The 22385-nt window shown below is 36.6% G+C and overlaps 1 protein-coding gene across 1 annotated transcript; it reads left to right on the top strand.

The window, feature by feature from the left end:
• The first annotated feature begins 21310 nt into the window (after positions 1 to 21310).
• Positions 21311 to 21970, top strand: LOC115970471. The gene has a single exon (XM_031090102.1). It carries the CDS (start codon positions 21311 to 21313, stop codon positions 21968 to 21970), a length of 660 nt encoding a protein of 219 aa, XP_030945962.1.
• The last annotated feature ends 415 nt before the right edge of the window (positions 21971 to 22385 follow it).

Raw genomic sequence — 22385 nt, forward strand, 5'->3', positions numbered from 1 at the left:
GGAAAAAAAATAAATGGGAAATTAAGGTAAAAGGTAGCCAAAAATAAAAAGAAGAACCCTATAAAATTAGATTTAGCAGAGGAAAAAGGATCTGTGGGTAGTTTATACAATTTGAAACGGTAGTTGAACAGAAAAAAAAAAGAAAAAAGAAAAAAGAAAAAAGCATGCTTACCTTCTCAATTGTCTGTTGTTGCAGAGAAGGAATGGGATAGCTTCTGAATAGTTTGTTGACAGGGCAAAGAACGAACAAATTTTTCAGTTTTCGCTTTTTTTTTTTTTTTTTTTGCACTTCCTTTTGGATTTTCTTTTTTCCTCTGTGGTTTGGAATGGAACATGCAAATAGTAAAAAAGTGGGCCAAATCATCAAAGAGAGTATCCGAAAGAGGAAAATTAACCACGCTATTCTGACCTTGTGTGTATGGAGTTGTAGAGAAGAAACGGAACAGGGCGGAAGAGCAGATCTCAGTTACAATGACTTTGAAGTTTTCATTGGAAGTGATGTGGCTTATTTCACCATTAGCGAGTAACACAGTCATTAGGATTCCGAAATCTAGAATGTGAACAATTGAGGGAGAAATACATTGAAATTGGAACATTCAAAGTAGAGTACTAACACCACGAATAAACAAAAGCAATATATTCATCAAAAAAGCAGATGATAAACCCTAGATCCGACAAAAACAAAAACAAAAGAATCAAAGTAGATCTAAGCGATCTGGAATTTGATCGATTCGAAATTGGTACCTAGCTGAACTTAAGGGCGTGCTGATCAAAATGTCAAACTGAAAAGCGAAAAGAAAAACTTAATTTGAATACCAAAATCGAAACCAATCCAAACAAAATATCAAAACCTAATCACAATTAATAAACAAACTTAAATCGAAGATAAAAACTCACTGGTAGTGGTTCCAGCCTCTCTTTATCTTAACAAATTATTAAATTTTAGAAAACAACTAAATAAAAGTGCAAAATAAAAGAAAGGTCTTACCCTTTGGTGCCCTTTCTTTCTATAGTAGTACATGCCTCCCCTCTCTTTATGCCTCCATAATCCTCTTCTTTTATAGTGAAGAACCCTAATTTCTTGTCTGCCATTGACAGAGAGAGAAAGAGCTGTCAAGGATTTTAGAAAGAACCCACCTCATCTCTGTAGAGAAAGGAATTGATAGATATAAATCTAAAATACTTGAAATAAAAAAATACGAATAACCAGAAAATATTAAATAAGAATAGTCATAGCTGAAAATCATTCATCATTGATCCTGAGAGATGCCTTTCAAATTTCATAGCATTCATTGAAAAAGAGGTAATGGGCTATGAAATTGAACAAATAATGAATGACCCATTATCAAAATCATCCATAAGATAATGAAAATCACTCTTGTATCATCCATAAACTCCATCTACTCTCAAAATAAATAAATAAATAATTACTCATTAATTATGATGCAGACAATGAAATTGGCATTTTTCAATTCACGATTAACTCCTATCAACTCCCTCGCTTCTATGAAGATGATATGTCATAAATCAAAAGAGAATCATAATAACAATAAAAAGCTAGTGAACTTAGCCCAAAACAACCCTTCTGTTTACTAAAACTCCAAATTTGATGTTCATAACTTTTCCTTCATTTTCTCTTAGGAACCAAACAAAGGCTATGAAATTGAACAAAAACCGAATAACCCAGCATCAAAATCAACAATAAGAAAATGTAAAAAAAAAAAAAAAAGCGCTCTCAGACGATCCACAAAAACCCATCTACACACTAAAATAAATGAATAAATTCTCAACATTTGGATAACCAAAAAAATCTAAAGCACATCCAAATTTGATTTTCACATCTTTCCCCTTCATTTCCACAGGAACCAAACAACTTCTAAGAAACCCAACGACCTAGAATCGAAATCATCAGGCCAATGTAGTAATGGTCAAAAAGGCAAATGGCAAGTGGAGAATGTGCGTAGATTTCACTGATCTGAACAAGGCTTGCCCTAAGAATAGTTACCCGCTGCCACGCATTGACCAGTTAGTAGACTCAACTGCAGGCCACAAATTGATTAGCTTCATGGATGCCTTTTCGGGATACAATCAGATAAGGATGGACGAGGCTGACCAAGAGAAGACATCCTTTGTCACCAGTCAAGACTTATTCTGCTATAAGGTAATGCCATTTGGTTTAAAGAACGCAGGGGCGACATATCAGAGGTTGGTCAACCACATGTTTTATCTGCAGATTGGGCGGAATGTGGAAGTCTATGTAGATGACATGCTGGTGAAAAGTCAAGACGAGGGAAGGCATCTAGACGACCTGCAGGAGACATTTGACACACTGAGATAGTATCACATGAAGCTGAATCCTAGCAAATGTGCCTTTGGAGTATCGTCAGGGAAATTCCTTGGCTTTATGGTCTCCTACAGGGGAATTGAAGCAAATCCAGATAAAATTCAAGCAATATTGGACATGAAGCCACCGCAAAATACCAAGGAAATCCAATCCCTAACTGGACGAGTAGCCACACTTAACAGGTTTGTCTCTAAAGCCATTGACAAATGTTTGCCATTTTTTAAGGGTCTTAAAAAAGCATTTGAATGGACCGACGAGTATCAAAAAGCTTTCGAAGATTTGAAGGCATACCTTATCGTGGCACCGCTGCTGAGTCGATCAGTGGAGGGAGAGGAGTTATATTTGTACCTAACGGTAACCCCGCATGCTATGAGCTCAGCATTGATAAGAGAAGAAGATAAAGTGCAAAGACCTGTGTACCATACAAGCAAGGCATTGAGGGGAGCGGAAGGACAGTATCCACAAATGGAGAAATTAGCCTTCGCACTGATCACCGCTTTTAGGAAGCTGAGGCATTATTTTCAAGCACATGTCATTAATGTTATGACAGATCACCTGCTCAAGAAGGCAATGAATAGACTGGAAGCTGCTAGACGTTTAATCCAGTGGGCTGTAGAGCTCAGTGAGTTTGATATTAGGTATCGACCAAGGCGTTCCATAAAAGCTCAAGCACTAGCGGATTTCATAGCAGAGTTTACCCCAAGTCATAATGAGACAGAGGACAGTAAGAGATGGGTCGTCCACGTGGATGGTTCGTCTACACGGCATGCATGAGGAATTGGTGTGATCCTACAATCCCCAAAAGGAGATAAACTGAAACATAAAGTCCGTCTACAGTACCAAGCAACTAACAATGAAGTCGAATATGAAGCCCTCCTCAAAGGGCTAGAATTGGCTAAGTCTGTGGAAGTCAAGTCCATATGTGTCCTGGGGGATTCTCAACTGATCATGGGGCAAGTAAATGGGATGTATGAAGTGAAGGAAGAACGAATGAAGAAATACCTTAGTAGGGTAATGCGCCTGGTAAAAAGATTTGAAAACTTCATTCAAATCCCAAGGGAGGAGAATGTGGAAGTTGATACTATAGCAAAAGAAGACTCAGCAAATGAATTAATGGACAACTCAGGTGAAGTTCAGTATATGCCAAGTATAGATGTCCCGGAAGTACAACAGGTGGATAGCAGAGAAAATTGGATGACCCCCATTATATCATACTTGAAAGACGGATGACTACCAGAAGAGAAGGACGAAGCCAGGAAGTTGAGGGTGAGATCAACTAGATACGTCCTTATGAATGAAGTGCTATACAAGAGAGGCTTCTCTCAACCTTACCTTAGATGCTTAGCTCCGGACGAAACAAACTACGTACTAAGAGAAGTTCATGAAAGGGCATGTGGCAATCACTCAGGAGCCAGATCACTTGTCCACAAAGTCGTCCGTGTAGGGTATTACTGGCCAAACATGCAAGCTGATGCTAAAGCATACGTTAAGGTCTGCGACCAGTGCCAGCGGTTTAGTAACGTCCCCAGGCAACCATCGGAATACCTCACCCCAATGGTGGCACCGTGGCCCTTCGCACAATGGGGACTGGACATTTTGGGTCCCTTCCCTCTGGGCACAAGGCAGATAAAGTTTTTAGTGGTGGGCATCGATTACTTCACCAAATGGGTGGAAGCTGAACCATTGGCAAATATCACACAACAAAATGTGAAAAATTTCGTGTGGAAGAACATTGTATGTAGATTTGGAGTGCCGAAGGTATTAATGTCTGACAACGGACGACAATTTGACAATGCACTTTTCAGGGACTTTTGCTTACACTTTGGAATTTAGAACCATTATTCCTCGCCTGCACATCCCCAAGCCAAAGGCCAAGCTGAAGTTGCAAATCGATCCTTATTGAAAATCATCAAGACTCAGCTTGAGGGGGCAAAGGGAGTATGGCCAAATGAATTATCAGGAGTTTTATGGGCGTACAGGACCACAGTGAGAACCCCTATAGGGGAGACTCCTTTCAAGTTAGCCTATGGAAGCGACGCAGTCATACCTGCAGAAGTACATATGGCTAATCACAGGGTGATGATGTATCAAGACAAGGATAATGAGGACCAACTCCGTCTGAACCTCGATCTAATAGGTGAGGTAAGAGCAAACGCAGAACACAGGGCAGCAAAGTACAAGAACCTTATGGCTAGGCAGTATGATGCGATGGTGAAGCCTAGGCGTTTCAACATAGGAGATCTCGTCCTAAGAAAGGTCTCTTTGTCAACCAAAAACCCAACACATGGGAAGTTGGGCCCAAACTGGGAAGGACCATATAGAGTTATCAACTGTAAAAGGTAAGGATCCTACTACCTGGACGGGAGAAAGTTGGAACATCCTTGGAATGTGGAACACTTGAGGAGGTACTATCAGTAAAAGTGGACCTATGGACGAGCCTGGATCTTGTCTGTCTACTTACGTTCTACTTATGTTTGATGCCGTTTGTGTTTGATACTACTATGTTTGATGCTATTTGTGTTTGAAGTTTGAAACTACTACCTTATTACTTATTATGGTTGTGTCATGGTTATGGACGAAGTTATGAAGTATGTACTTATTAAATAAAAAGGCATCAGTGTGCATATGCCTTATCTGTAAACAATATATATGTTATGTACAAAATGTTGTGTGAATTTTACATCTCCATGATATTGTAGTCCAAGCCAATCCTCAAGAGGATTGAAAGATCCAAGACGAATAAAATCTCTAGACGCAGAGATGTAACGTCTAAATTTTCTTGAATAAAGCAAGGAAAAAACCATAACTACACTCGTCCAAATCATGGACGAGGCAAAGCCAACAGAAACAATCCAAACTCTGGACGAGAGAAAAAAGTTGGGCAAAATAAGTAGGATGGTATGTAAAATCAGCTTGTAAGTCTTAAGACGAATCAAGCTGGATAAAAATACTACCTACTAAGACGAGTTAGACTAACAATATGAGGAATATGTATTCTCGACATGGACGAGCTAAAGCTGGGGTTGACTTAAAATAGCTTAGCAGCATTCGTCCATGCAAAGAAAATGAGATCACTTGTCCATGCAAAGAAAATAAAACTTCATTCAAAGGGTGGACATCCTACGTCCAAAAACCCTTGATTAGTTCAAAAAACTGAAATGGTTTGCTTAAAAGACCCGTCCTAAAACCATGGACGTGGATAGTGTATTCTTGTTACATAAAGAAGGTCCTAAAACAGAGGACCAAATAGAAACCAAACAAAAAAGAAAACAAAGGCTACTAAGTTTAAAGGTCTCATCCTAAGCAGGGGGAGCATTGACATCAGGCTCGTCCTAGGGAGGCTAAGTACTGGCGTCATCTTCCACATTGATGTCATCAGAGCCGGTCTGAAGAAGAGAGCTTGTGGCAGCAGCAAGGTTAAGCTTGATTGAGCTAAAGTCAACTTCAGGGAAGTTCTCAATAGCGTCCATTCTGAAATCTTCAAAATCAGCTGCATAATTGCGATCCAGAGTGTCTGTATACACTTTGGACGACTTGAATTTAGCCACAGCGTCCTCTTTTGCCTTGGAGAGACGAGCATTCAGCTCGTCGTTCATCTTTTGCAAGTGATCAATGCGGGTATCCTTCTCCAATGCATCAGTCTTCAGCTCCTCAATCAGCTTGTTATGCTCATTGACCTCGTCCTTAGCTTTTGCAGCAACCCCAGCCCATTTCTTACAGTCAGCATTCACTTGTTGAATTCTCGTCTCCAACAAGATCCTCGTCTTATCCAGCTCTGTTGCCTGTCTGGACGTCGCTATAAACTTTGACATGGCCTACGAATAGATAAAACAACATAGGATGCTTAAATGAAGAAAGGTTGTTAAATGAACAAGGACGAGAAATTATTTACATACCTTGAAGAGGTCATGGACGCCAGAATGCTCAAACTCCTTCAAGCCCATGTTATAACACATGTTTATGTCCTCGTCCAGGACGGCCAACTGAAAGCGCTCCCAAGCCAAATCCTCATTTTCAATAATGTTTGTAGAAGGCTGGGACGAGCCAGGCCCAGTTGGCTTAGACAAAGGAGTTTTGGGCGGAGGAGTCTTGGACGGAGTGGACTCAACCGGAGTGGACGAGTCAACATCAACTACCTGAATGGAAGGCTAAGACTCTGAAGGTTTGGATTTAGCTACCTTGGACGAGCCCTGCTTGACTCTTTTGCCTCGACCACTGGGGAGCCCTTCCAAATCAATGTTCTTGGGCAGGAACTTCCTTTTGTCCCCAGCCGCTGGACGTACCTGAACCTCAGGACGTTTCCCCTCACCTAGGACTTCTTTCCCTTTATTTTCTTTCATTGTAGACATTCCTAAAACAAGATAACAAACAGATCATGAATGTATACTTAAAGAAAAAACTTAAAACAAACTTAGCTGAAAACTTACTCTTGCGCACAGTAACCTCGTGTGCAATAGCTTCGTCTGACGGCTCAGGACCTAAACCCCACTTAGCTAAACGTCTGAGGGTGACAAGAGAACGAAAGCTCCTGTCTGTATAAAGACGAGCCCTATGGACGCGGTCACGATGGAATTTGCTCAAAGACGGACGTTCAGCAGCTGCAACACAACGAGTAAATAAAGGTTAGAAATTGTAAACGGATCAAATAAAAAAATAAAAAATAAACAAGGGGAAGGGACGTACCTTCTAGACGAAGGTTCCCTAAGTCCTCGGTGTAAGGAGGAAAGGGATCCCTGCCAACGTCCACAGGGTTCCCTGCCCAGAAGCTTGAAATAAAGATAAATTCTGTTTTCCACTTTCTATCAGACGAAGCTAGGGACTTAATCAGCCTGCAATCATTCCCCCCAGCAGTGAACTGGTAAAAACCCTCAGATTGACTAATTCCAAAAGGTTTATAACAATAAAGGAACTCGTCCACAGTAAGAGGACGATCCTCACCAAAAACCTCCTTCCACAAAATTTGCATGGAGATAACAAATCTCCACGCATTAGGATTAAATTGACAAACACCTAAGCCTAACCTACCTAGCAGCTCCCTAGCAAAGGCGTTTAAAGGAAACCTAAGGCCACCCAGAAAGTAAGACTCATAGACGCCTATTCCAAAACGCGGGTCACAACACCACTCTCCATGGACGGGTAGCCTAGGGTTAAACTCGTCCGGAATTTGGTACCAAGATTTAAGACTGTTCAATCTTTGTTCATCCGTCTTAGAATAAACACCTACAGCACAACTAAAGACGGTCTCCTCTTCGTCCGTAGTATTGGACGGATGCGCTCTGGACGGAGTGCCAGCTTGAGAGCCAAAAGCTCTTCTAAGTTGTTCCTGGACGACTTCAATAGGGAACCCAAGAGCCCCAGAAGAGTAATTCTCGTCCGTACTTCCTCCACTACTGTCACTAGCACTGCTAGAACTAGATCTATCACTACTGTCCTCATAATACTCGTCTATAACCTTATTGAGGCTATCAGTGGACGAAGAAGCAGCAGACATTGACAAGAAACTTAAAAACCTAAAGACGGAGAGCAGAAGAATACCTGGCTCTAGACAGAAGAAAACTCTAGACGCGGAGGAACTCCTAGACGAGGCTATAGACGACAGATGTCAAGGAAGAAAATCTCTGAAATGAGAAGGGTTAAAGGAGGCATTCCACTATTTATAGGATGCTGACCTGGGCATTTGAAACAACTCTACCAATACAAGAACGACACGTGTCATCTACCTCGGAAAGCTAATCGACGGGATCAGTCACTAATAGAAAAATGACACGTAGAGCACTGATTTATTCGCCAATTATATACGTCCAAGGACGTGTCAGCAGTTCACCCAACTCATTGGACGACCCACATGGACAAGGGGGCAACTGATGGTGTCACGAAAAACATCCAACTCCATAATTCGTCCATATGTCTTGTCCAAAGGAGAGAAGATATGACAAACCACAGGCGAAGTGGTCGTTCCAAGCGTCCTAGACGACCTCGTCCGTCTTTGGACGGACGAGATCCCATGGTAATCTTACCCATCATCATGCGGGCAAGGGCAAGCCGTCCAAGACGATCTTGTCCGTCTCCAATATAAGATGGACGAGTTCATCATGGAATGGCCCGTCTCACCTAGGTAACTTCCATAGCGGTTATGGAAGTTATCCCCAATTCTCCGGACTCCGAGACATTGGGAACGGTTATTAAACAGATAATCGTTCTCCACACACTATATAAGAATTCACCGATGAAGGGTAAGAGATTCAGAAAATTTTATTCTAAGAAATTACTCCTTCCTTACAGAGAGGAGAAAGTGACTAACTTAATCATCGGAGGACTTTTGGCCGGTCCCCATCGGTCTCCTCTGACCTAGTGTTGTTTTACAGGAAATAGCCCAAAGATCACCATCGTTCGAGACACGTCAACCTACTGATATCCAAGGAATTATCAATTTATTCACTTATAAATTAGATTTTCAAAATAAAAATTATATACATATAAAATAAAACTAGCCTCTGAGCACGCGCTTGCGCGCGTGCTCAGAGACTCTTCTATTTTTTGGGTAAAAATTAATAATATGAATTTATTATAATTTGAGATTTTTACTTTTTCCAATTACAAAAAAAAAAAAAAAAATGAATATGTGAGGTGAGTTTTGTAGATTGGAGGAGTTTTAAAACTAACAAACGAGTGACTCTATTTTGTAGGGAGTTAGAAAGTAGAAGTAGGAATTTAAATTAACATAAAAGTAGGAGTTTATTAGAAATAGGAAGACATTTCAACATAGAAGTAGAAATTTATTATTTTTGTCAATTTACTATTTTAACCCCATTTTTAAGTTGTTGGTTAATTAATTTAGTGGTATTTTTTACAGGAAAAAAAGTAATAATTAACTTTTTGAACCCTCTTAATATATACAGAAGATAAACACAGTTTTTTTTCTACAAAATATGACCCCAAAAAAAAAAATCTACTCACACGCACGAAATGCATATGACGAGGCTAGTTACATGTAAAGCAGGTCATGTATTAAAACCTAAAAAAATAAAAAATAAAAAACAAACCATGTGGTTTCTACCCCACTTTTTTTTTTCTCTACGCTTTATAGTCGTCTACTCTCTCCACGCTTCTGTCTCTCTACGCTTCTTCTCTTTTTATGTACTTCCTCTCTTCCAAAATCAATCATAAGAACCCAGAGGCGCGAGCAAGACCAACAAAAGAGGAAAAAACAGAGTACTTTTCAATTTCAGCCGCTCACTGCCCCGGCGACTGTGTTAGCCTAGAGCGTTGAGTCCGTCAAAAAGGTCCCTTCTCTTTCTCTTTTTCCTCGACTAAATTGATTTAGTATCAATGAACGGATTATTAAGGTGTTTTTTTATTTTTTATTTTTTATTTTATTTTATACTATTAGCGCATGAGATACAGTGAATTTTCTCAACTTTTATTCATTGTTACTGATCCGCCAATGTTATTAATTGATTTAGGTGTTGTTTGTTAACTTTGTTTTGAAAGTTGATTTGGATTATGAGAGTCTGTTAAGATTTTGAGTTTCATTGAAGATGTGGGATTGAATATTCACGCAAAAAAAAAAAAAAAAACCCAAACACTAGAAGAATGTCCATAATGAGGTTTCTGAATATCAAACTATGCTATGATGTAACAACAACTAAGAACCAAAACATGGTCCAAACAGAGAAGCTCTTATTTGAAATTCAATGAGAACTTTCCTCAAGTACTTGGCATGCCTTCTTTTTAAACCCATGATAGAGTTGTCCTAGCAAACAGCATGCCAACTCATTAAAACAACCAAGGTAGTCATACATAATCACAAAATTGCAACAATAATGGAACAACAACAATAGGCATATGCTAGGACCAAGACCAACCGCCTAAACCAAGGAAGTTGTTTACTGCTACAAGATTCCTGTTTTTTTTTTCCTTGTTGAGTTTCTTTGGAGAATAAAGTAGGACATTGTGACTCATAATAAGAATGTTTTGCTAACAATTGCAATTTGATACAATTAGTTGCATTTATGTCTTTGTAAATCTTCTTTTACATCAATGGAAATTTCACTTTGTGAATATATTTGGTGACTATTTATTAGTTTGAATCTCCCCTGCCCTTCCACTTGGGGCCAAAACTTGTTAAAAATTTGTTTGGGGATATATTTGGTAGTGCCTATGGCCCTATGACTTCTTATGAGTTGAGTTTGTTTCGGTTACTTTCCATTGAGTGCAGTCAAGCATTAGTAATAGCATTATTTTCCTATAACCTAATTCCTAATTTTTTTACTTATTGAGTTTCTTTGGAGACTAAAAGAATACTTTGTAACTCATAATAAAAATGTTTTGTTAGCAAGTACATTGTTGACAATGTTATTTTGTTGTTATTATTAATGTTTTTTAAAAGGTTAACAGATGGATAATAAAGTTAAAGAAAAAATGAGCACATCATCAAAAACCAAAAAGAAAAGAAAAGAAAAAGAATAAATGACGTGGAATTATGTTTAATCTTTATAGCTGGATAATAAAGTGGATGGTATGGCAATATCCTATTAAAATAAAAGGAGATCTATTGTTAATTTAGTATTGGATGCAAACCGGACCCTTATTCTAAATAGCTCTCTAAACTAATAGTTGACTACTCTGTTATATGTTAATATTGATCAACAAAGCTAAATGTTTATTTGGATGACTTAGTAGAATAATGTGTATGTATTAAGATTAGGATCAATTAAATTAGAATGACTTCTTTATTATTGCACTTAATATGTTTTATAAAATGCTTCTTTGAGAAGTTTAGTTGCAAGACAATTTCATTATTGTAAATGCAACAATAAAAGGTTTGGACTTTTTGTATAGCGTAACCTTAAAACAATAATAAAGATACAACTTGGCTTTTGAATTTTTATCAACCATTTTTTTAGAGCAAAAACTTGCATCTCCCTATTATTTTTCATCTAATTTTTGGCAATTTGAAAGACACTAAAATGTGAGTTCTATTCAGCTAATTTATTTGAATAGTAGAACCTTTCAACCGTGAAATTGAAATTTTTTTTTTTTTAACATATATTGTTGTTTATGTTGTTTTTATTTCATGCCATATCGAGTTAATAGTATGGGTAGAGTGAAAAACATTGAAGAGTAGGATGTTGTCCAAGTTAGTCCCCTAAAAAAAACTAATTGGATCATATTTCATTTATTATTAAAATTCTAGTGATTCATTATATATCCACTTATATTATTTTTCTTGTTATATTTAAAATAATTTGATTTATTAAATTTGGATTTGCAGTAAAAAGCAAATAGAATCTATAAAAGTTCAAGGCACTGTCAATAAGATAAGCATAGCTGTAAATTGAATAATACTTAAATTTTTTAGGTTATTGTTATTGTTTTGTTGATATATTCATGGACATCTTACTTAAGTATGAATATCTAACATTACATGTTAAGAATGAGATTAAAGAAAAGTAAAGGAATCTTGATTAAGACTCTAAATTAGAGTTTAAAAAGGAAGCATGTGAGAATTCTAAAAATTATGGCAATTTGACACATAGCATTCATTGCAAATCATGTAAAGTAAGTATTTACCAATGAAACTTTTAACATGCATTACTACGTATTAAATTTTATTATGAAACCTTTTTTGTTCATTATATAAGGCTAGTTTCAATAGATACTTAGTGTGCCCCTAATTGTGTTTGTATAATGGTTAGCAATTTAAATGAAATACAAAAATATGTTAGTTAGAGTTGGGGTTTGGTAGTTTTTTGGATTTAAGTTTTATAAAATTGGATGGAGATATCTGCAAATGGTCAATTGATAATTTTGACATAAATTTGTATGCATTAGATATTTTTGGTTCAATGTGACTGATATTCATTGGAGATGTATAATATTTATAGGATTAAATTTAAAGGGAGTTGATGTATCTATTATTGTGAGCACGGAAGAGATAAATCATATATGCCAACAACATGGACCAAATGTGGAAGGGAGTATACTGATTAACTTCTTAGAGGGTAAGTTGAAGGAGATGGAAACACTAGGAAATGGATTCGTGGGTTGTTTTTTGCTATTTTTATTGGGTACTTTATTATGTCCTACAACAAAATCATATGTCAAACGGTCTTTATTTCAATTCTCCGTAATATTGAAGAGATTAGAAACTTGAATTGGGCGAAGTTCGTTGGATTTTCTCATTCAAGGTGGGCACAAATATAAAAACAAGAATCATGTTGGCGTTAATGGCTGCATGCTGTTCTTAATGGTAATTTGTAGTAAATAGTTACATTTAAGAATATGATTTTGTTTATTAAATTTTTATGATCCTTTTATACATATTGCAATTGTTTTATTTTGAGCATGTTAACATTAAAATGGATGTTGAACACGTGTCCAAACGACTTTGGCCATGTATTTGCTTAACTTCTTATTTTCCCCAGTAATAAAACATGGCCAAAGTCACTTGGACAATTGTTCAACATTCATTTCAAGGTTAACATGCTCAAAATAAAACAACTGCAATATGTATAAAATGGTCATTGAAATTTAATCAAAAGAGTCATAGAAATTTAATAAACAACATCGTATTCTTGAATGTAATTATTTGTTACAAATTACCATTAAGAGTAGCACGCAACCATTAATGCTAACACGATTCTTGTCTTTATATTTACCCACACCTTGATTGAGAAAATCCAACACAAACTTTGCTCAATTCAAGTTTTTAATCTCTTCAATATTATGGAGTATTGATATAAAAGACCATTTGACATAAGGTTTTGTTGTGGGACATAATAAAGTAACTAATACAAATAACAAAAAATAACCCACAAATTCATTTCCTGATGTTTCCATCTCTTACAACTTCCCTCTAAAAGGTTAATCGGTAGATCCATTTCCAATTTAGCCCATGTTTTGGCTTATATGATTTATCTCTTTTGGACTTGCAATAGTAGTTACATCAACCCCCTTTGATTTTGTTCTTAGATTATATTCTACATCTCCAATGGATATCGGTAACATCTTACCACAAAGATCCAATTTGCACAAATTTAGGTCAAAATTATCAATTAACCATTTGCATAAATATTTATCTAGTGTTATAAACATTAAATCCAAAAAATTCTAAACCCAACTCTTGAATGACAAATTTTTGTCTTTCATTTAAATTGTTAACCATTATATGAACACGAACAGGGGTACACTAAGTATCTATTGAAACTAGCATTATATGATGAACAAAAGTGGTTTCATAACGAAATTTACTATATAGTAATGCATGTTAAAAGTTTCAAAGGTAAATACTTTATGTGATTTCCAATGAATGTTACTTGTCAAATTGGCATAATTTTTAGAATTCTCACATGCTCATTCTTGAACTCTAATTTAGAGTCTTTGTCAAGATATCTCAACTTTTCTTTAATCTTATTCTTAACTTGTAATGTTAGATATTCATACTCAAGTAATATGTTCATGAATATGCCAATTAAATAATAACAATTACCTTAAAAATATATATATTATTCAACTTATAGCTACGCTTATCTTATTGACAATGCCTTTAGCTTTCATAGATTTTATTTGCTTTTTATTGCATATCCAAATTTAATAAATTAGATTATTTTAAATAAACCAATAAGGAAAATAATATAAGTGGATATATAATGAATCACTTGAATCTTACTAATAAATTAATTATGATTTAATTGGTCTTTTTGGGGAACTTTTTTTTTTTTGGTTGAAAAGGATAATATGCATTGATTAGCTAGCCATAAAAGGCGAAGTATTGGCTAAAAGCCTTAAAGAGTACAAACCATAAGCATCAGATTCTAATTTGATACAAAGCTCATCCGAGTTAGGAGCATCTAAAACTACAAAAGTCCCTATCATGTTGCAGCCTCCTTTAGCGAGATGATTGGCGCATCTATTCGCTTCCCGGTAAACATGGCTGATCCTGACTTGGCTGAAATGACGAAGAAGGTACCTGCAGTCGTTGAGCAGAGCAGAGTAGGAGTTATTGACCAATTTTGAAGAAAACATCAGGTCTACAACTACTTTGGCATCTAGCTCCACAAGCAGTTGGGTGATGCCTAGTTGGGAAGCAAGCATCAGACCATCTTTTAAAGCCCAAAACTCAGCTATAATATTGGATGTAAACCCAATATTCCTCATGTAGCCTTTTACCCAACTCCCATGATGATCACGTATAAGACCACCCCCACCTGCCTTGCCCGGATTGCCAAAAGAGGCACCATCGGTATTCAATTTAAACCAGCCCATTGGCGGTTTGTTCCATCGCACTTGAATAGAAATTTGTCACTTTATTTTCTGGCCTTTGCTAACACAATAGAAATATTCTCTTGTAGTCTGAATGCAAAGGTTTTTTAGTTTCGGGTTGAGGAGGGAATTATCAAAAATTTCCTTGTTTCTCTGTTTCCATAACAGCCACACAGCAAAAGGAAATTGGGCATTCCAGGGAAGGCCATTAGCATGTATACTGCTGCTGCACAAGCAGTTATGTTTCAACCAGCCCATAAGATCAAGAGAAAGGAAATCATTTAGAGCTTGAGGCACTCCCATGCTCAGCCAAAATCTCCTAGCTAACTTGGACAAAATCCTTCTCTTCAATGCTCTTCACTCTTCCCAAACTCCTATCTCAATATAGCATGAAATAAAAAAAGGTAAGAAATAACATACATTAAAAGAAAATCAATTTCATGATTGAAAGCTTCTACTAATTAGGTAAATCAACTGAATAGAACTCACATTTTAGTGCCTCTCAAATTCCCAAAATTAAATGAAAAATAATAGGGAGATACAAGCTTTTGCTCTAAATCAATGGTTGATAAAAATTCAATACAAAATTCAAAAATCAAGTTGTATCTTTATTATGGCTCAAATTCCCAAAATTAAATGAAAAATAATAGGGAGATGCAAGCTTTTGGTCTAAATCAATGGTTGATAAAAATTCAATACAAAATTCAAAAATCAAGTTGTATCTTTATTATGGCTTTAAAGTTATGTTATTCAAAAACCCCAAACCTTTTATTTTAGCATTTCCAGTAATCAAATTGTCTTAGAACTAAACTTCTTAGAGAAGAATTTTATAAAATGTATAAAGTGCAATAACAATGAAGCCCTTCTAATTTACTTGATCTGAATCTTAATGCATCCTTATTCTACTAACTCTTCCAAATATGCATTTAGCTTAGTTGTTCAATATTAACATACAACATAATAGTTGACTATTAGCTTAGAAAGCTATTTAGAATAAATTTTTGACTTGCATCCATTACTAAATTAGCGGTAGATCTCCTTTTGTTTTAATGGGATGTTGCCATCCCATCCACTTTATTATCCAGCTGTAGAGATTAAAATTCCAAAGAAGCCCGGCAAAGAACATATTCAACTTCTATGGTTTATGGTGTAGTTGTGATTTTTGTTTTATTTTTGTTCTTTAATTATTTTGATTATTTTTGTTTGAGGATTAATTGAGATGGAATTGGGTTGGATTTTATGTTGAGATTTCTATTTTTATTTTTTTTGGATACCTAAAAAATGTTAAGTACAAAAAATTGAATTGTTTTATTTTTTAATATTTTAGTTTATATAATTTTGAATTTATAGAATTTAATTTTAATTATTTAAAGTTTTTAGGTTATTTATTCAACATAAAATAATAAAATTTACATGTCACAATTTAATTAGATCAAATAACACGTCACAAGTTTAAGCTACTTAACAGAAACATTAGCAAAAAAAATTCATGGTGGGATTACCAATCAAAATGTCCCATTGCATTAGAGATTCGGATCAAAATTTTGAAACATTAGGAGGCAAAATTCAGTGACTCCTAAACTTTAGGAATATGCTTTACACTTTAGCCTTATAATTTTATATACTCTTTAAGTTTGAGATAATTTAAATTAGTCCCTTGATTTTCAAAACATGCAATTTATACCTTCGTCTCTAACAATAATCAATGTCATTTTTGTTGTAGGCTGTCATTTTTAAAAAAAATTTAAATTTAAATAAACCGCCTAAAAAGCGATGGCATCTGTTCTAAACAATGTCTTTTGGGGTGTGTTAATGACAATATTCTAATGAGTCTTGACAAAAAAAGGAACATTGACATTGTCACTAGTTTATGGTTTAAATTTGAAATATTTTTAAAATTGGAGAGTCAAATGTAAAGAGTTTAATTTACAACCAACCTCAAATTATGGGATGCAATATTTAATTATCTTTTTCTTTAAGATTTAAACTCAGAAACGATTTCAACTATACCGTGTTTTTTTAAAATTTATAATTAAGGTCCAAGGCAACTATAATTTCAAAATTAAGTACTGTAATTGTACTATAACCAAATTTCTTTTTTAATATGTAAATTATATGCTCCTTGGGTAAGTCTAGAATACATGATCCTACCGTACACCTTACTTTTACAAAAAAAAAAAAGAAAAGAAAAGAAAAAAAAGTCATTTGTGAACTAAAATATATCGGCAAATTTCATATTATTAGAGATATGTTAGCCTTATAGACCCAAGTTTAATCGTTCTTTGTGCAAAGGTCAAGTCTCCTATTTGTATTACAAGTTCATTAATTGTAGTTAAGTGTATAGTTAGTCTCGGGTTTAACCTACTATACATATCAATGTTGGGTTTATTGTAACACATAACTTGTACTTTATTCTTATAATAAAGATGCCCTTAAGAGTTTACCAAGAGCGTCAGTATCATCACTTTTCATGAGTTCTTCAGCCACTTCTACAGGACTGACCTTTACATTCTCTATTAGGCCTTCACTTCACTTCACTCTCTCCAAAAGAGTGGGTGATGAATGTCAAGATAATTGGAAACCAAGAGCTTGAACCCCTTAATGGTTCAATAGGCCAAACGAATGTGCATGTCCATGTGACCAGGATTTAACAACGCAGGGTCAAGTTGATCCTTGTGGTAGGTAGTGAATACAAAGATACTGTCATCCCCACATAGCCCATCAATGAAGTTCAACATCCCCAAGAGTGTGACATAGGAAAGTCGTAAAATTTTTAAAATTTATAATAACAAGAGACTTTATTATTTGAATTAATTGATACCAACCTAGAGCATATTGTATTTTCGGTCCGATTGGATTAGTTGTTTTAAAATGTGCAATTTAAAAAAACAGTAATTTTAGAATGTACATTTTGAAAACTTAATTTTTAAAATCACAAATAAGTAGTGTTTGATAAAAAAGTGAAAAATATGGTTTTTATTTTTGAAAGCACAGTTAAGTGTTTGCCTATTAGGATAATATTGGTCTAAAAATACTTCTTTTTGGAATAAATTACCAAAAATAATTTGATTATATTGTTAAGGTTATTGTTATTATTATTATTAATGACGGTACTATTAATTTTATAGAGAGAAACACTTTTTATTTTTTGAGAAAAAAGAGAGAAACACGTTAAAATGTTCACAACCAACAATATCCATACTAATCAAGAAATATATTAATTGGCCGATGATGAATTTTATTTTTCATTTTCTACATAGAAAGGCCAAGAATTATACTTTCAATCATACATGCTTTAGGTAATCTACGTGGTAGTCTTAAAAAAAAGTGGTATTTGGGAGAACACATGGCACTCACACTTCCTTTAAAATTGGAAATTCATAAAAAGGAATGTAATGGAATAGAATGAATTGTATTTAATTAAGGGAAATGAATGGAAAATAAAAGAATGTAATGTATTTTTTTTTTTTTTTTTGAGAAACAAACTTTCACACACACACAAGGGAGAGGGAAAGTGGTTCTAGCACAAAGTCGCACTACAACTCTATTCAAAAGTCATGATAACTGTTAAGGTAGAGTGAGACAAGTTACAAGTTATACTACATACAACACATTCTCTTAAGCAATGTGAGACAATTACCGTTTTTTTTTTTTTTTTTTTTTTTTTTTTTTTTTTGGGGGGGGGGGGGGAGAAAAACACACACATACACATACAAGGAAGAGGGAAAAAGATTCAAACACAAAGACATACCATAACTCTACTCCAAAGCCATAGTAACTTTTAAGAGAATGTAATGAAATTAAGTACTCTTATTTGAATGTTTTAAAATAAAAGAATGGAAAAGAATGAAGCGTAGGTAACATTGTTTGAGAGTAATATAGAGGAAAATAAATGAAATTATTTTATAATAATATTACTATTAGATCTCTATTTTAAAATAAAAGAGCTGAATATATAAGTGTATTTTGGAAGGTTTAGTAAAAAATTCATTGAAAATTTGAGAGTTTGACTCTTTTGAGAGAATACAGAGGAACGAATGTTCTTTCCATTAAAACTTCCAAACAATGGAATAGAAGAATAACAAGCATTTACCTTAAAAAATCACAAGGCCAAACGAGTATTTTGTTGATTTTTCTTTTTTTTCCTTCGTATTGGTTAATGATTAGTGAAAAATAAGGCCAAACAAGCATTTTATTGAATTTTTTCATACATTGAACTGGTTAATGATTCGTGAGAAATAAAACTAAAGGAACTACAGCAAATCTTATTCAATTGTGCACTAGTTCAGATAAAACTTGAAACACAAGCAATATAGGAAAAAAGTTTATCACCAACCGTATCTTAAAGTACTAAAGTTCATCACCCACCATCTTATATATTATAGTTGTAGTATATTCCAAATACACATTACATCTTATTATTGTCATCCCAGGATACTCCAACTTCCAACTTTAAGCTTTGTTATAGTAAGCCTCAAATCTAAGTTCACAAGTCCCACTAAACAACCGCACTGCTTTACTCGAGTCACAACATTTTGGAACAAACCCAATTGAATCACTGAGGCACTTCATACAGTCTAAGCTTTAAAAGTCTCTAGTGCATTGAACTGACCCGTTGAGTTTGTTATTCTCTCCAATATCCAATTCTCCGAATAAAACCATTGGTGGGTTTATAGAAGCTTGGCCAGCAAGTTGGGTCAACCACTCACTTTTCTTTTGGCGAATCGATTGGCAATTAGTCAAGTTTTGCGGGTCCTTTGTGAAGAACCATGTCTCATGGTCAATATGGCCAAAGTGACCGAATTTCGTTTGTTGCATTAGCAATACAACTTTGGCAATCTTTCTCTTCGATATCAACATTGCAAATGGTAAGCCCATAAACTTTGTCTGCATCATGACCCTTTGTGCCGCGTGCAAAACCATTGGCAGGGACTTCATAGGAAAGATAACTGAAAAGCTCATTCAAATTTGTACCATAAAGGTCACTGATTGTGGAATTTTGCACGCTTAAACATTTATAGGCCAATCCAAAAGCACTTTGCGTAAGGAAAATAAAGGTTAGCAAGTAAAAAGAGGAATGGATTTTTGTAATAAACATTGTTCAATATATTGGTAAAGGGTTTGCTTTCGGATGTATATGAAATTTGCAATATTGTTGAAGCCTTTTTATATGGTGTGTGTGGGGGAGAATTTTCAGAATTACAAATATTCTATTCATAAAAAAAAAAAAAATTAAAAAGATTATTTTTTAAACAATTTTTAATCAAGGAAAAAAACTTTTTAAGTTTGAGGGATAGTTACTGTATGGCACCTAATGTCCAAGTTCATATTGGGCCTTGGACCATGAATCAATGATATGGGCCGGGGCTCCAACTTTCACATCAACAAAAGCCCCGGCCTAAACCCACAATAACTACCAATCTGAGTGTTGTCCAGATACTTAAAAAGTGGATTGCGTACGCCTCGCTCACAGGTTGCTTGGGAAACCATTTCCGGGCACTAGATACATGTCCGGTCACATTGCCATTTAAATGCTCGGTAGAACCTTAGGAAACTCCGCTGCCGAACACATTTACTGAAGTGGAAACCGTTCCCAAAGCCACTCGTACCTAAAAATCCACTTAGTTCATCGACATTGGACCTTTCTTTGCACTAAGGAAGAAGATAATGATGATCACCCCATTAACAAAGGCTATAAATAGGAGAAACGAATGAATAGGAAAGGGATGCAATTTTGAGGAAAGAAAAGAGAGAGAGAGAGAGCAGGAGAGGATCTGAGAAGAAGATAACATTGAAAAAGAGAGAAAAATGATCTTATTGGGTCCCTTAGCCTAGAACAACCCAAGGTAGGATACCTAGACCTACCAGATAAATAAATTGTGAGCCCAAATAGTGGTTTGGCCTAGCAAGCCCGTCTTTGGAGCCTACAATTGGCGCCCATCATGGAGCTCTCCTACGACACTGTGGTTTTAGAGGGATTCAAGTTCGGGGAAAATGTCTGAAAGGCATTTGGAGGACCATGCGGGAACCGAATCCGTAGGGTCTTCTCAGGGATCAAGTTGGCGAGAGCGCAGACAGAAAGAACAAGAAGATAGGGGGCATGACCAACAAGAAGAAATTTCCGGTACAGGAGAGGGGTTGTACCAAACCCAACGGATGGTTTCTGGTGCTACGGGACGTAGGCAGAGGGAGGAACGGGATGAAGAGCTCGAACGGCTCTACAGACTAGTCAGGGGTTTGGAGCTGGAGGTGAGAGGTAGGTGCCGGAGAGGAGACAGAAATGACTGGTAACAGGAGGCCGGAATTGGGGAAAATAGATACGGAGAGGGATCTAATCAGTTTGGACCTCGACTACGGCGAAGTCATTCACATTCCCGGGAATCCCATCGGTACCAAGACCGTTCGCACTCGAGAGGGTCTCGACGAAATAGGAACCGGTCTCCCTCCCGGGAATCGGGGCAACGCCAAGGTCGTTCACATTCTCGAGAAAATCAAGTGAGAGACTCGCTCTCCCTGGAAGAAAGGCGACCTCGGAATGCTACCATGGATGCCATGAGTCGTGCTCTGCGAAAAGCAGCTCGGTCCTCGTTTTCGAACGAAATCGAGCGAGCCGAAATGCCGGACAGGTTTACCCGTCCACCGTTCAACTGCTATGACGGGAAGACTGATCCGATAGAACATGTCAGCCATTATATTTAGATGATGTCTTTGCATATTCATAACGATGCGCTCATGTACAAGGTATTTCCTTCGAATTTGGGACCAACTACTTTGAGGTGGTTTAACGGGTTAAAGAAAGGATCCATACGTAGTTTCTCCGAGCTGATTCAGGAGTTCGGCGTCCGGTTTGTGACATGCAATCGAGTACCTCAGCCAGTAGACACGCTTCTCTCAATGAGAATGAGGGCGGGAAAGACCCTCCGTTGTTACGCCAGCCGGTATTGGGAGCTATACAATGAGATAGGCGGGGATAACGAAAGGGTCGCAGCAAGCACATTTAGGATAGGGTTGCCCAAGGATTTTGGGCTACTAGAGTTGTTAACCAAGAAGCCTCTCGAAGGCATGCAGCAGCTTATGAGACGCATCGAGGAATACAAAAGATTAGCAGATGACCGACTGCAGAGCAAAGGTAAAGCGCCGATGATGAATCATCCCCGGCAGACAGGTTTCCCGTTCAGGCCTCGTGGGGGTCTAGTGATTCAAGAGCCGACCAGACAAATGGGAGAAGTGAATGTAACGTTTAAGGAACCGGTACACAGGATTCTTGATCGGATCAAACACGAGCCGTATTTTCGATGGCCGAACAAGATGGGAGGGGACCCATCCAGAAGGAATCAGAATCTGTACTGCACTTATCACTGAGACAAGGGTCATACCACCGAACAATGCTGGGTATTAAAGGATCACCTCGGGCAACTAGTCAAGGCCGGGCACTTAAAGGATTTCGTGTTAGACTCGGGGGACAGAGTCGTAGGGCAAGATACCCGGCAAAGGGGGAACCCTCTCCCACCCCCTGTAGGGGTATTGAAGTAATCCATGTTGCTCCGGAGAAGCTCATTGTAGGAAGGAGGAAAGGAGTGTTGACAGTGGTACCGGTAGAGGGTAACCCGGATCTACAGTCGCCGGGTAAGAAGATGAAGTTTGCACGGGACCCCGTCTTGTTTGACGATGACGATTTGGAGGGGACGATCCAGACACATGATGACGCATTAATGGTCACGGCCCGAATAAGCGGCTTTTTAGTAAAAAGGGTGATGATAGACCAGGGAAGTGGGGT

Source organism: Quercus lobata, chromosome 12, assembly GCF_001633185.2.
Source record: "Quercus lobata isolate SW786 chromosome 12, ValleyOak3.0 Primary Assembly, whole genome shotgun sequence".
Classification (NCBI taxonomy): Eukaryota; Viridiplantae; Streptophyta; class Magnoliopsida; order Fagales; family Fagaceae; genus Quercus; species Quercus lobata.

Bases quoted from the DNA above. Each gene is read 5' to 3' on its own strand.
- LOC115970471 (XM_031090102.1), top strand. From the start codon at position 21,311: ATGTCTTTGCATATTCATAACGATGCGCTCATGTACAAGGTATTTCCT.